Here is a 14,543-nt window from a genome sequence, read left to right on the forward strand (position 1 = left end):
TCCAGGAATGTAACCCCTCAATTCCCATTGACTTCAGGTCTTGTTATCCGCAGTTGTAGCCAAGAATGGAACCCCTGCGGATAACAAGGTCCACCTGTAAATACTGAAACTTGGCAGGAAAAGCTTACAGAATGCTGTAGAATCTACCACACAAGAGGCTATTGTCTATACAACCAGAGCTGGCTCATTGCCTGTTGCCACTTGAAGCAATTTCCAACTTGTTGCCCCACCTTCCCTTGCCAGCCCTGCCCGCTAGGTGATTCTTGCACTGTCCGTGTCCTGCCTTGCTGGCCCAGCCACCTGACTTACCACCCTGCCTCATGAGCTAGAGCCAAAGCAACGTCAATGAAACGAAAGAAATTTTCTCACTGGACTCATTTTTGGTAGTGTGTGCTGACACCACTGTTTGCTGTAGTAGATACTCACCTTCACTGGCCAGTCTTTCCCTCCCCACCCCCAGCACCAATGTTTCCGCTGTTCTGGAGATACTGTCTTCTAAAGAAAGAATATCTAGCTGCCTTGCAGAAGAAGAAAACAAAAAAAGCTTTCCTCACACCATCTACTGATCAAAGGTACATACATAGTACATGTGAAACAGGATGATTCCCCTAAAAACCTTTCCACTGTTTTAAAGAGTTGAGATATCTGCAAGTATACCTTCAAGTTAATATGTAAAGTTGCAGGACAGCAGTAAATATTGTTCAGGCATATGGTTCTTTGAATTAGCTCTTTGTTCCCTTCAAAACGACATATGAAATTTTAATATGTAACCCGAAAAGCTCATTTTATACGCCAAACCAGGATATAAGCTGGTACAAAAACATTGGAAAATCATTCATTTGCTTTCCTTTGCTACGAATTGCTGATTACAGATGAACAAGCTTTATTTAAACCACCATGACTCTCTTGTTCCATGCTCATTGACTTTGTATGTCATTTCATAATGAGGGAACCACAAGGGCTGTAAGTTGTAGGCTGAGGGACCCTGGACAGTGAGAATATGCCATCTTTTTCAACAAATGGAACAGCTGACAGGGACATCCAGAACTCTCTCAGGGCATGAAATACATATGGGTCTAATGCTTTGGATTATGAATTATAATTATAATTATAGAATAACCACAATAGTTTTCACACAAGGAGGGAAAAGGGAAGGCAATGATAGTATTTAAACATAGGAGCACTTGACATAATCAGTGACTCATAAGTATGAGCAGACAACAGAAAGGGGAAGAGGGCTGGTGAACAGCCAAAGAGGGCTGGTGGGGCAACCAAAACGGTTCCCAGATCTTATTTTATTTATTCATTCATTCGATTTCTATACCGCCCTTCCAAAAATGGCTCAGGGTGGTTCACACAGAGAAATAACAAACAAATAAGAAATACCTTGAACATGTAAAGGTATCTATATTTGATTTCTAGACCACCCAGAGTGATTACACAATACTGCCTGCTAACTGAGCAAAGAAGCATCTTTAATGTGGTGATTCTATTATATTTAGCACAGGGAGAGCAACTGTCCCTATCCAACCCCACAACAGCATGCTGCCAGTGTTTGTTGCTGGTGTCCACCTATGCTAATAGATGCCACCTTGCCTGTGCTAGAAGTTTCAGGAGCCCTGTTTTCTTTCCAATAGAGATATGCCTCCAATTCCTTCAAAACAAACATCTAATTTCAAAATTGCTGAATAGTTGCTTCATAATCCTGAGCAGACCAAGGAAGGGCTACTTAATTTCCTTTTCTCTCGACCTCTTTTTGCACTAATTCGGTTGTGCTGGGTATAAACCAAGGCTCTCTAGTTTCCTAGCAACAGCATGTTATGGATTATGAGGCTTTACTTCTCTAATGAATACTAGCTGCATCAAAAGCAGAATTGCTTTTCTACTATGACCTGGATCAGATGGTAAGAGGTTTGGAAGTGTGGACAGGCTTAGTTGAGGGCATAGTAGGAAAACATGTCAAAAACAGTGGATTCAGGTGAAAGAAGCTTTGCAGGGGGCGGGGGAGGGGATTACCTGATCAATGGTACAGCCAAATCAGTTCTGGATTGCTTGGCTAAAGAATTAGATGGTGAGTTTGTCAAGCTGGAACAGAAATTTGAAAGGACATATGCAGTGAGGAGCCTCACTTGGAAGAATAGAGATGATATTGGAATAACCCCCCTAATCACTAATTTACTCAGCCTAATGACATCTTCCTGCACCCTCAATTAAACACTGGACTGTAGCACACAACTGGGAGTGCAGAAAAAGTCCTAGCAACACATTAGTGGGTTGGGAGAAGTGTTCCCTCTAAGGCGTGCACATGTATGTGCACATATAACATTTTTGATGTCTACTCAGTTAATTCTAGATCCCGAGCAGGTTGAATCAGGAAGGCCCCATTCTCCCAGGGTTACCTGGGAAAGCGCCTTCTTCCCACCACACATTAAGATAATGAAGAGAGGTCTGTCTCAGTATGTCACCAGCCTGTCTAGCAGTGACTCGGAAGCGGACCTTCTCTGTAGTCACTCCTGGGCTGTGGAATGCACTCCCTATAGACATTTGTGGTTTAACATTTTTACTGGCCTTCAAAAGAACCCTTCATTCAGACCAGTATTCCCTCTAACCAGAATTCCCAGATGTTGTTGACTACAACTCCCAGAATCCCCAGCTGCAATGGCTTTTGCTTGGGGATTCTGGGAGTTGTAGTCAACAACATCTGTAAATCCCTGTAAGAGGGAACACTGCTTCAGACATATTTTTTTAGCCTGGCTTTTAATAATCTTTTAATGTTTTAAATTGTTGTTTTTACAGTTTGTTTTATTTTGTCAGGCAGTATATAAATTTAATAAAACAAAACAAAACAAACAAACAAACAATTCTGAATGCACATGTGCACACACTGACTTGATACTTGCCACCCAGAACAAAACTCATTCCGCGTACAGATGAAAAAAATTAGAGGGACCACTGGTTGGGAGCCTTGATGAAAAACTCCCAACCCTTTGATGGAAGATGGTCATAAACACCCCTGCAGATTCTGACTAACAGTACTCCATAAACTCACCACACCCAACTCATCACAGGAAGAAAGCTGTGTGGACAGTATACTCCATGAGTTTTGGGCTGTGTGAATAAACAACAGAAATGCAACGAGGCATTAAGCCCTGCGCAGGCATTATGCAAACTGGGCAGCAGCCCACTTCCGGTCAGCAGCACAGAGCTGGGAACAATGGAAAAGGGCCCTGTGCTGTTGTCCAGAAGCGCTTAAAAGTCTTTCTGCAGCAATCTCCTCATTGCTACACCATTGGTGCTGCCTTTAAAGCTCTTTCAGGCAACAGGAGAGTTCTCCTTCCCATTGTTTCCTGTGCTGCTGCCCAGAAGTGCTCTACAGTCTTTCCACAGAAGCCTCGATGCTATACCACCAGGGATGCCTTTGAAGTTGTGCAGCAACCCCAGCAGGCCCCTTACCTTGACAGAAGACTGCACAGAATGTAGCCCACTCTCTCTAGAGCAGGTCCAAATGGCTCTACTCGAGGAAGTTGGATCCATCAGGGCTGCCTTTCAAGTTGAGCAGCAGTCCTGCCAGGTCCCCAGCACCGACCGAAGAAAGCACAGAATGTAGCCCACTGCTTACATTTTTAAGAGGAAGATTTTTGAGGACACCTGCTTTTGATTAACAGTCTGAAAATGGTTTACTTGGTCTTGACTGAATTCCTGCCTATGAAAACTGAATAGCGTCTGCACCACAGAACAGAAGTAGTGTCTTTCAAAAAATATAACAATATTATTTAAAGACAGCCTATTTTAAAGTACAATAGTAGGATAAGTCCCCCCACCCCCACCCCTGGTTATATACCTACTGAAATCCATAGCAAATTTCTGGTTGTTTTTGAAAAGGTAGGCTCCCTCTGGGCAAAAACAGAGTAAAATATTCTGCATCCAATAACATTTTCTTTTTTCTGGTGAATTCTAACAGAAGGAATGGATTCTTCAGTGTTCTCAATTGATTTGGTACAATTAATACCATAGAACCTACACAGTTCCTTTCATCTGGCACCTGCCCAAATTGTCTCCCTCTGACTGTTTGAATTTTGACAGCGTTTTTCCAGAGGAGGAGGGAGGAGGAGGAGGAGGAGATGGCCTTTTGAGTTTCTAGCCTTGTGAATCAGCTAACAGAACATATGAGGAGATTCCTTCCAAATAAATAATGCATAAACCATTCTGAGTTTCTCCTCCCACATCATGTGTATGTGTCATGGCAATGCTCCTACATTTCATCCTTGTGTCCAAAAGCCACTCAAAACATTCCTTAAGTATTTCCTAAACCACTCTAGCCTTACCTTACCTGACAACAGGCTCTTTGTTATTCCATCCCAAGTAACCATTGCTAATTACTGACCTGTCCCATTCTTAATTGGTCCATTTACTGCAGACTGGGCAGGGACTATGTCACTCCCACGTTCAGTACAGCACATGGCTCAGTACTGTTGCAAATAAACATCATGATGAACTTAGGATTGTGAACAAGACTGAGATCTCTGAGGAAGCTGCTGCAGATACTGCTAGGCTGGTTCAATAAGTTTGGAAGTCTTACTAGGAGGTCACCATATGCTTTAAGTCTTCCTATGTTGAATTCTAAGCAGAAATAGGGCAGATACGGGAAGCACTTCAATGTTACATAGAGATAATGCTGGAAGCAGCCCTTAAGTCTTACAGTTAAGTCTTACTTTACATTTTGAACTCAGGTACTGATTGGGAGTTGTTTCTCCTGCTAACTGAGCAAAGAAGCACCTTTTAAAGTGGGGATTCTCTTAGATTTAGCAGGGGAAGAGCAACTGTCCCTCTTCAGCCCCAGCACAGCATTCCCCCAGTGACTTTTGCTGGTATCTTGTATTTTTTTTTTTTTATTGTGAGCCCTTTTGGGACAGGGAAACCATCATATTTATTAGCAGAACTAGTTTCTGCAACAGCTTTGTTCTAGTGCCACATGCTGGTGCAGCATGAGGCAGGATGTCAGCCAATATAAATAACCTTCATAGTGATTTTAGATGAAATTCATTTCTTTCTGCTGACGTCAAGCAGATGGTCAGGAAATTCACATCCATGAATGCGCTCCTTATAAGTAGATCAATAACTGCTTGATGCAGGACTGGATTATGACATGCTGACTAGGGATGTGCCCGAATGGGCTCAGGCAGCCATGGGCGGGATGAGGAGCAGTTCCCTTAAGAAGCAGGTAAGCAGGTCCTTACCTGCTCCATTGCTGCCCCACTGCTTTTCCGGGCATGGTGTTCGCTCTTCTAGTGGCCATGCACGGCAGCTGCGCTGTTTCCTGGAGACTGTGCACAGTGTCAACATGCACATGGCCACCGTACATAGCCACTCGCTCCATGGCCACAGCATGCACATGGCTGAAGAGTGAACGCTGTGCCAAGAAAAGTGGACCTGCTTACCTGCTTCTTAAGTGAACCGCTCCCCTCCCTGCCGAATTGGTTTGGCAGCGGGTGCCCGAGCCAGTTCGGCACCTCCCTAAGGAGGGAAATAGAAACATCAAAGCTTATTTTTAATTGGGAAAGAGGCAATGAAAAACTAATAATTAACAAAAACAGTTCTCTTGCAATAAGCCTGTTTGCATTAGAAATACCTTTTAATGAAAATGTCAGTGTCGACTCCTGGCGACCACAAAGCCCTGTGGTTGTCTGGTAGAATAGAGGCCCCTGATAATGTGAGGCTCTAAGTTGTAGCTCACTTAGCTTATGCCTAAATCCAGCACTGGCTTGATGTGAACTATCAAAGTCACTGCCCAGTAGTCCCACCTGCCCAAACCAGCCCCTAAGCAATCATTCTCCCATTACCATTAGAACGCCGAAGGACCACCAGTCTGCACTTTGTGTGTGTCCTCGTCGGTTGACCACCTCTGGGGCCATATACTCTATTGTCCCACAGAACGAATATGCTCTCTTGTCATGATCAATGGCTTCCTTGCTCAGGCCAAAGTCTAAATAAGGAGGATTAAAAGAAAGGAAATGTATGATATAAGGCTCTTTATAGTCCCTTGGAATTCCATATAGCATTTTCCCTCCAGCCAAGCACAACAGATTACGAAACTAAGTGATGAAGATCATTTTGGGCTAAAAGAAAAAGGTCTTCATCCAGCTCTATTTTGTTTCTTTATTTATGTATTAGTCATTTTTCCAGTAGGCCCATGCTCAAAATGATGTATAACAAGAGAATTAAAAAGGAGAAACCACATATGAAACCCGGATGAGTGAACATTTTTAAAAGTTAAAAGCTCTAAACATTAGTTATGAGTGCTGCACACAGCTGGTGACCCCAGAGGGGTATGTGTATCCTCATCTGCATCCCCACAGCCCCCCACATCAAATCCAATAGGGCCTGGGAGAGAATTGCAATATGGATGCTTCCAAAAAGTGCCCAGGCTTGAACTTTGGAGAGCCTGCAGTGAGAAGAAGTTCCATAATTGAGGAGCAGTTTTAATAACAACCTCTGCTGTCTGAACCTGATGCACACATGGTATCATTAAAAGAGTGCCCTTGGGGGTTCACAGAGATTGTAATGGATCACAGAGGAGGACCAAAGCCATTCATGGCTTCATAGATTAAAACTCAAACCTTGAATTGTGCCAAAAAGAGGAGGGAAAACCAGCACAGATAGTGTACTGATGTAATGCATCCCCACTAGCCTGTTCCCACTAAAAGAATATGATAGGTAGAACATACAAAACACAGGTACAAATGCAGTGGGGAAAGGTCACACACCTGTAATTTTAATGTGTCCCTCTTCATCAAGAAGAATGCTACAAGACAAGACAATGAAGAGTTTAGGGCAAGTGCAAAATGTTTCATGCAAACATGAAGAAGAGATATATCATTGGCAAAGGTATACCAGTTTTAAACTAATTCAGCATGAACGGAACTCCAGTCTCTGTTAAATCTCCTTTTATACTTAGGTATAAAGCTTTTAGAAACAGCTAGTGTAGTTCACTGATTAAAGAGCTGAATTTGGATCTGGAAGACTGGGATGCAAGTCCCACCTCTGCCACAGACTCATTGTTTGGGCTTGGATAAGTCACTACCAGGCTCAGATCCCCCATCTTTAAAATGGAAATAGCATCACACTACCTCATAGTTATGTCTATATGGTAAACCTTCTTCAATTGTGCCTACGCGTATAATGCACCTTATATATTTTTAAAAAGCAGCCCCCTAATTTTTCTTTCTTTCTTTTCATTTCAATGCCCTTGGTTCTTTAGCTATTTTTGTAAAACGCAGAGCTAATTAAAGTCAATTATTATGGTTTCAACCAAACTGCTAATTCATTCTGAAGAAAGATTCAGAGTGAATTCTCAACAAGCAGGTATTCACTCTTCTGTTAATTCATTCTTTTATCTTTCTCAAACATCAGTATAAGTAAATGCCTATAGGAAACTCAGAGCTGCAGTCTATTTCAGTGGAGTACGAGTTATTTCCTGCCTCAAAAGTTGCACATAGTTTTGCTTCACTGAATAAAAGAAAAACACAGTTATTGACAACTCTGATCCAGTTCTAGTTGCATGCAATAACGTGAAGCCCCAGATGAGGGATGCACGTCTCTATACTGCATCATTCAAAAGACACATCTTGCCAGTTCAATGGAGCCCACAGATGCAGTTGTGGATGTGTGTATAGATGTGCATCTCCACTTGCAATCCAATTGGAGAGGGGACTGTGCATACTCCATCAATTCCTCCAATGCTCTGAGACCAGCCATATTTTGTCTTCCTCAAAAGTGGTAGGAACCACAACTTATGATTTCTCATACACTCCCAGATACTAGCAATAAGGTAACCAGAGACATTGACACTGGAACTCAGCAGCTATGTCTGGGCCTGCATTAGATCTCCATCTAATGGATCTGCATAAGGAATGCACACTTGTAGGAAAATTGTATCAGGTAAGCCTTCATTTCTCTTCTCATCCCACTCCCTGACCAACCCCTGTCATCCATTCTTTCATACATGTGCACATGTATTTTTCTGATCCAGGCAAGTAGTAGCTAGGACTCCTGATTTACATCAGGAAAATGGTGTGGGGAAAGTGTTTGCCCTTATTTGCTTCAACCCTCCTCAACAACCTGGCTGCTATTTGCACAAACAGCAGCAATGCAGAAACTCATCTCACAATGAATTGGGCCCTTATTTACCCATTAGGGAGAGGCAAAAGAAGAGCTGTGCATGATTTCCCTCTCTCCAATATTAAATTTAAAAAGATAACGCACATAAAGAGCTGCAGCAGTAATACCCACGTCCATTGTTGTATTGTGAGTGAAGTGCAATATGAAAGGAAATGGAACACAGGAAGCTGCCTACAGAGTCAGACCATTGGTCCATCTAGCTCAGTACTGTCTACACAGACTGGCAGTGGTTTCTCTAAGATTGCAGGCAGGAGTCTCAGCCCTATCTTGGAGAAGCCAGGGAGGGAACTGGAAACTCTGTGGAAAAGAGAAACTTAATCTGCTGGATATATGAAAATAGTAACACACACCAGACTTCTTTTGATAACTCAACTATATCTTGCTTACAATTCACTGGGGAAGCCCAGAGCAGAAAAACTTAAGATTGGTTAAATAACCATTTAAGTGAGAACTGTCTCTGGTTACTGGGCTATTTTGGCCTAAGACTGCTCAGGCTCCTCAGGAAATTATATAGGACCCGTGAGTAAAAGCCAATGGAAGCGGGTTATGAGTAAATGGGCATCTTTTCAATGGGTGGCTCACATACAGTATTTAGCAGGGGGAAAGCAACAGGACTATGTACAGTAAGTAGGCATGGAATGGTAGCCCCTTCTGAAGGCATGATGCCTACAATGCATCAAGCAAAGAGGTGCAGTGGATTCTGTGCAGGAAACTCTTTAAAAGGTTTTTAAAAATGTTTTTTAAAAAGTGATTTGCTTTCAGGTGGAATGGGATGGAAGTGCAGGCACAAGGAGCCCTTTCTAAGGGCATTCTAAAGGCAGGGAAACAGAGCTAAAGCTCTTTCTATATCCCTCTTGCAAAGCACGATGATTGAAAAGGAACAGAGAGGCAGAGCAAAGTCACTGGTCAGCTTCATGTGCCAATTTCAAAGGACTCTCTCAGTCCCTCTGCATTTTCCATGTCTTGAACATTCTCCATTGCCTCCCTTAGGTCAGTTTTAAAGAGATACTAAGGCTGTTCTCACACACAACCTAACCCGGGCTAGGGACACCCAACACAGGCTAGGCTGTGCGTGAGAACCACCAGGATCAGGCCTGGTCCTGGTGGGGCAGTGCTGCCTACTCCCACTATTTGCTTTGGCTGTTAGCTGAGGTTAAGGGAGCGTGTGCACCCTAACCCCCATATACTTGCTCATGTGCAAGCACAGGCTGCTTCCAGGCCAGCTGCGCACAGAGACGGGTGTAGTGGTTGGCATTTGCGGAAGACAATTGTGATTGTGAGGAGTCAGTGACATGCCTTGTTTTCTTGCAATCTCCCAGCTAGGGTTAATTTACTATAAAATGCTGACTTTAAGGGAAACATGCTTTATAATGAAGGAATATACCCAGGTGAGGAGTATCTCACAGATTAATGTGATCTCTGCCAGTGGCTTGCATCCCAGAAATAAAGGGTTGAAAGCCAGGTGTAATTAATCAGTTAATTAAGCACCCACATCCAACAAGGGATAAAAGAGCAGAATGTTGGGCATTTGGAGAGCTTGACACTGACCTAGTGCTGGGGGCTGTTGGCCTTGGGGTTCTCTGCTATCACCTGGGCTCCTGATAGCTGAATGGAGAGTGAAGAACTTGTTTTGGTATGTTACTGCTTTTCATTTGTGTTCAAGTTATTTAATAAAGTGTGATTTATATCCACCTGTGTGCTTATTGCCTCCAGATCCTTAAAAAGAACCTGTCTCAGCTGGTCTGGGTTGTTTGGTAGAACGGGTGCCTAGAATGCCTGTCTCTTGTGAGAATCCCCCAATGCAGTGTGTGTCACACCATGCATTGTGGGATTATTGCTGGCTGTAACAACAAGTTCCGGCCCCAGCCCCCTCCAATCTACTCATGCTTCATGGAGCAGGGCTGCTTGTTTGGGAGCACAAAGCATGCTCCCACCACCAATCCTTCCATTGTCTGTGGGGAAGGTAAGCTTTTTGGAGGCTGCCCTGCCCCCCACTCTTGGCAGTTGTGAGAATTGCCCCTCTGTGTTTGCCAAAAGAAAAAGGGAAGGGGGAAAGCCTCTGAATATTTGAATCAATTCTAAATATCTCCAAATATATTTGGACCCTACAAATACTATTTGGAATTTGATTCTCTATTTGGTATTTAGTGGGCTATTTGGAATGAATATCACAGAATCCAAACAGCAAGCCAAATATTTGCACATCCCTTCCAGTGGCTGCTGCTGGTGTCTTGCATTTCTCTTTAGAATGTGAGTTTTGTTGGGACAGAGAACCATAATGTCATTCCTTTTGTTATATATACCATTTTGTGATTTTTGTTGTTGAAAAGCAAAATAAACACTAATACTAATAATAATAATGTTGTACTCCTTTTTCACCCCAGCTCAGCACATAGTTATTCTGTTACCATTATCCCTCCCCAGTTCCTTACAATTTCTTTTTATCTGGATTTTCAAGATATTCCTCAAGTCATTCATATAAATAAGACTGTACTGTTTGTAGAGGTGCCAATTGTGTGAGAAAACTGGTCAAGGCTCTCATGGGCATTTTGTGATCAAAACAGAGTAACTTCATTTGAAAGTGTCACACATATATTTCTGAACTTACTTTTCTGGTTTCAAATCCCTGTAAATAATACCAAGACCATGGAGATGATCTAAAGCCAAGGCCAGCTCAGCTAAATAGAACTTAACATCTTCTTCTGTAAACATGACCTAGGAAGAAACAAAACACCAGAGTATTGCATGTATGAGAGTGGGTTTATTTAATTATTTCTATTGACTTTTCACTAGGAAACAAGATCAATATGTTGACCCAACAAATACAACTAATAGCAGAGGATAACTTAAAAGGAAAGGTGGTTAACGATTTATCCTATAAAAGTCAAATAAATGATATCCAGTTAGATCTACTCAAAGTGACTTAAGGCAAAAGGTTCTACTCCTTCCATAAATTTACTAAGTAGCTTTTCTTCTTTGAATCCTTCACAATGAGTTTATCTTTAACATGTTACAATTCACAAATGTTATAAATCAGAAACCCAATAGGGATGACTCAGAGCTTCCCCACCCGTCATATGTGCATAGTAACAATTTTGCAGCTGAAATATTGCTTGATAACTCCACTACATGTGTGAGAGAGAACGAGAACACAAGTAGCAGGTATAATTTGCAAAGTCATGGCAGATATTTAATATAGAAACATAAATTTCAATCTCCATATTATAACCATTACAAGGGCATACTATGTGCAACTTTTACTTCCTAGTATTATGATTATCTATGATTGATTTTCCTTACACCAACAAGTTTGGATCTCAGCTGTTTTTATCATTCCTTAGATAACAATTTCTAAATCCATGTAGGAAGCAGCCAGTAGGAGACTACTACTTTTAAAGTATAATCATCTCTTCTCTAGTGACTCAACTGTTGCTTTTAAGTAGGAAGGCAAAAACCTTATTTGTGTGTGACTGGGATAAGGACAGGTTGGGTGACTGTATGTTATACTTTTATGACCTCCATTGCAGAGCACATTGAAAGCCACAGGAAGAGAAGTGACAGACAGTTCACCTACAGTCAAAGAAATTGCTTCCTGGGAGCGACTTCAAAGCCCATCTGCTTTGAGGCAATGACTACAACAACTGCTTGGCGTTGGCACAGCTGTTAAGGCAGAATGTAGACAGATAGCAGACTTTGAAATGCTGGATGTACAGATGGGAGACGTAACACTGTATTTTTAGCAGTGGATGGTGATAACCTAAATAAGAAGAGCTTTGCTGGATCAGGCCATGGACTATCTAGTCCAGCATCCTGTTTCCCACAGTGGCCAACCAGTGGCCCCTGGGAAGCCCACCAGCAGTAGATAAAGGCATGTTCCTTCTGCAGCCATTGTTCCCCTGCAACTGGTATTCAGAGGCCTACAGGTAGCATGTACTTGATGTGCGTGTACTTCATCTAGCTTGTGCTGAAGGCTTCAAGTCATCCTGATATATTTGTCTTTCTCACTAAAGGCAGCAGTGGCTGGTGTAGGCGCCGCCAGGGCGGAGGCAGGAGGCACCATTAACTGTAAATTCATAGATGCTTATCTCTCCTCCTGCCGCACCTGAAAACTGTTCAGAGCACCCAGCACCCGCTGTGGCAGAGGATTGGCTCCACCACTCAGGTGGTCTCCACACATGTGTGGAGGCCATTTGCTGGCTGTGCAAATGGCCACTGCCAGCTAAGTGGCAGAGCCAATCCTCCGCCGCAGCAGGTCCGGACAGCTTTCAGGTGCAGTAGGAGGAGAGTTAAGCACCTATGAATTTACAGTTAAAGGTACCTTCCACCGTTCTGTCCCCCCCTCCCCCGGGCAGTGCCCACACCAGCCGCCACTGACTAAAGGGTAAAACAGTACTCACTAGGGGCAGATTTACATTTTACTCACCATCTGCGGCTGCCAATGAAAACCCCTTTAGAGGGCAGGCAACTATGCAGCTAGGAGTAGCACATTAGCATTTGTTATGGGCATTGAAATGTTACTGTGTGGATCACCTAGGGGAAGGAGATTAGGCCTGCTACCACAGGCAATATAAATAAAGCTCAGCTCCTAGAAGGCATAGGAATCACAAAGTGGAATGAAGAAGAAAGGAATGTCAGGGCAAGGAACATAGCATTGACGTGCGTAGGTAGACACAAAGATAGGAACAAACAGAAAGAAAATACCAATTAAAATCTAGAAGGAAAAAAAATGTCTAGTTTAGAACAAAAAAAATCAATTTTGTGAAATCTGAAGATAAAACAGAATAACCTCCTATTTTATCCAGTAGAACATGAACTATTTGACTGTTCTTTTCTGCCAGAATAACAGCTTTTGCACCAAAAGACTCTCTCCTTTTTATTTCCTTATTTTTTTCACATGACATAGTGGTTAGTATTGGAGATCCAGCCCCAGATGGCATCAACCTTTTGCACCAGTAACCATAATGACCACTAGGGGCATTGGGAGCAGAGATAGAAAATTATGGTCGTCTTCTCTTTCCTGTTTATCTCTGCCTCTATGGCCCCTCTATGAGTAGAATGTACTTAGGAACTTCCTGGGAGTGACTTTCTTCTTCTCCTTCTTCTTCCCAGAATGCTTCTAGCTCTCTCTCTGAGCACCATGCTTCTATAGATCTCTCTCTGACCACCATGTAGCCAGTGGTTAGATATAGGTCTTTCCTATAATCACGAACTGGGTTTTGCGGGTGGGAGGCACTGTTTTACAGTGGTTCCACTCCTACCTCTCAAACAGATTCCAGATGGTGTCGACTGGAGATTGTTGCTCTTCGAAATCTGAGCTTAAGTATGGTGTCCCTCAAGGCTCCATACTTTCTCCAATGCTTTTTAACATCTACATGAAACTGCTGGGAGAAATCATCCGGGGATTTACAGCTGGGTGTTACCAGTATGCTGATGACATCCAGATCTATTTCTCCATGTCAACTTCTTCAGGAGCTGGCATATTCTCCCTAAATGCCTGCCTGGAAGCGGTAATGGGCTGGATGAAGGAGAAAAAACTGAGGCTGAATCCAGATAAGACGGAGGTACTTTATTTATTTATTATTATTTATTTGATTTCTATACCGCCCTTCCAAATATTTATTGTGTGGGGTCAGAACTCCAGAGATGATTTTGATCTACCTGTTCTAGATGGGGTCACATTTCCCCAAAAGGAACAGGTTCGGAGTCTGGGAGTACTTCTGGATTCACACCTCTCCCTGGTTTCTCAGGTTGAGGCGGTGGCCAGGGGTGCTTTCTATCAGCTCCGGCTGATACGCCAGCTGTGCCTGTTTCTTGAGATCAATGACTTCAAAACAGTGGTACATTTGTTGGAAACCTCCAAACTTGACTTCTGTAATGTGCTCGGTGTGGAGCTGCCTTTGTACATAGTCCGGAAACTTCAGTTGGTTCAGAATGCGGCAGCCAGGTTGGTCTCTGGGTCATCTCAGAGAGACCATATTACTTCTTTACTGATGGAGTTACACTGGCTGCCAATAGGTTTCCGGACAAAATACAAAGTGCTAGTTATAACTTACAAAGCCCTAAATGGCTTAGGCCCTGGGTATCTAAGAGAGCGTCTTCTTCACTACGAGCCCCACTGCCCATTGAGGTCATCTGAGGAGGTCCGTCTCCAGTTACCGCCAACTCGTGACGGGCCTTATCGGTTACTGCCCTGAGTTTGTGGAATGTGCTCCCTGCTGAGATACGATCCTCCCCATCTCTGGCAATCTGGCAAACACCTGAAAACCCATCTATTCACCCAAGCTTTCTCAGCTTCCTAAATTGTTTAGGTTTTAATCTCTGGTTTATTTTTAAACTGTTAAATTGTTTTAAGTTTTTGTAAATGT

At 42.9% G+C, this 14,543-nt stretch overlaps 1 protein-coding gene and 1 long non-coding RNA gene across 6 annotated transcripts in view; one reads left to right on the forward strand and one right to left on the reverse strand.

The window, feature by feature from the left end:
• LOC128345003 (uncharacterized) overlaps positions 1-890 on the forward strand; it is a 37,809-nt gene extending 36,919 nt beyond the window's left edge. Inside the window, exon 4 of the long non-coding RNA XR_008316177.1 lies at positions 6-890. This is a non-coding gene — a long non-coding RNA (uncharacterized LOC128345003). The remainder of the gene's footprint in view (positions 1-5) is intronic.
• Positions 1-14,543, reverse strand: part of RPS6KA2 (ribosomal protein S6 kinase A2) — a 308,882-nt gene that overhangs the window by 62,228 nt on the left and 232,111 nt on the right. For all 5 annotated transcript variants that reach the window (XM_053296146.1, XM_053296119.1, XM_053296139.1 and 2 more), the window contains 3 exons: positions 10,787-10,893; positions 6,765-6,802; positions 5,841-5,983 (listed from right to left, as the gene is read on the reverse strand). In XM_053296146.1, the coding sequence (XP_053152121.1) occupies positions 5,841-5,983; positions 6,765-6,802; positions 10,787-10,893 (288 nt within the window). The remainder of the gene's footprint in view (positions 1-5,840; positions 5,984-6,764; positions 6,803-10,786; positions 10,894-14,543) is intronic.

Source organism: Hemicordylus capensis, chromosome 1 (assembly GCF_027244095.1).
Source record: "Hemicordylus capensis ecotype Gifberg chromosome 1, rHemCap1.1.pri, whole genome shotgun sequence".
Taxonomy (NCBI): domain Eukaryota; kingdom Metazoa; phylum Chordata; class Lepidosauria; order Squamata; family Cordylidae; genus Hemicordylus; species Hemicordylus capensis.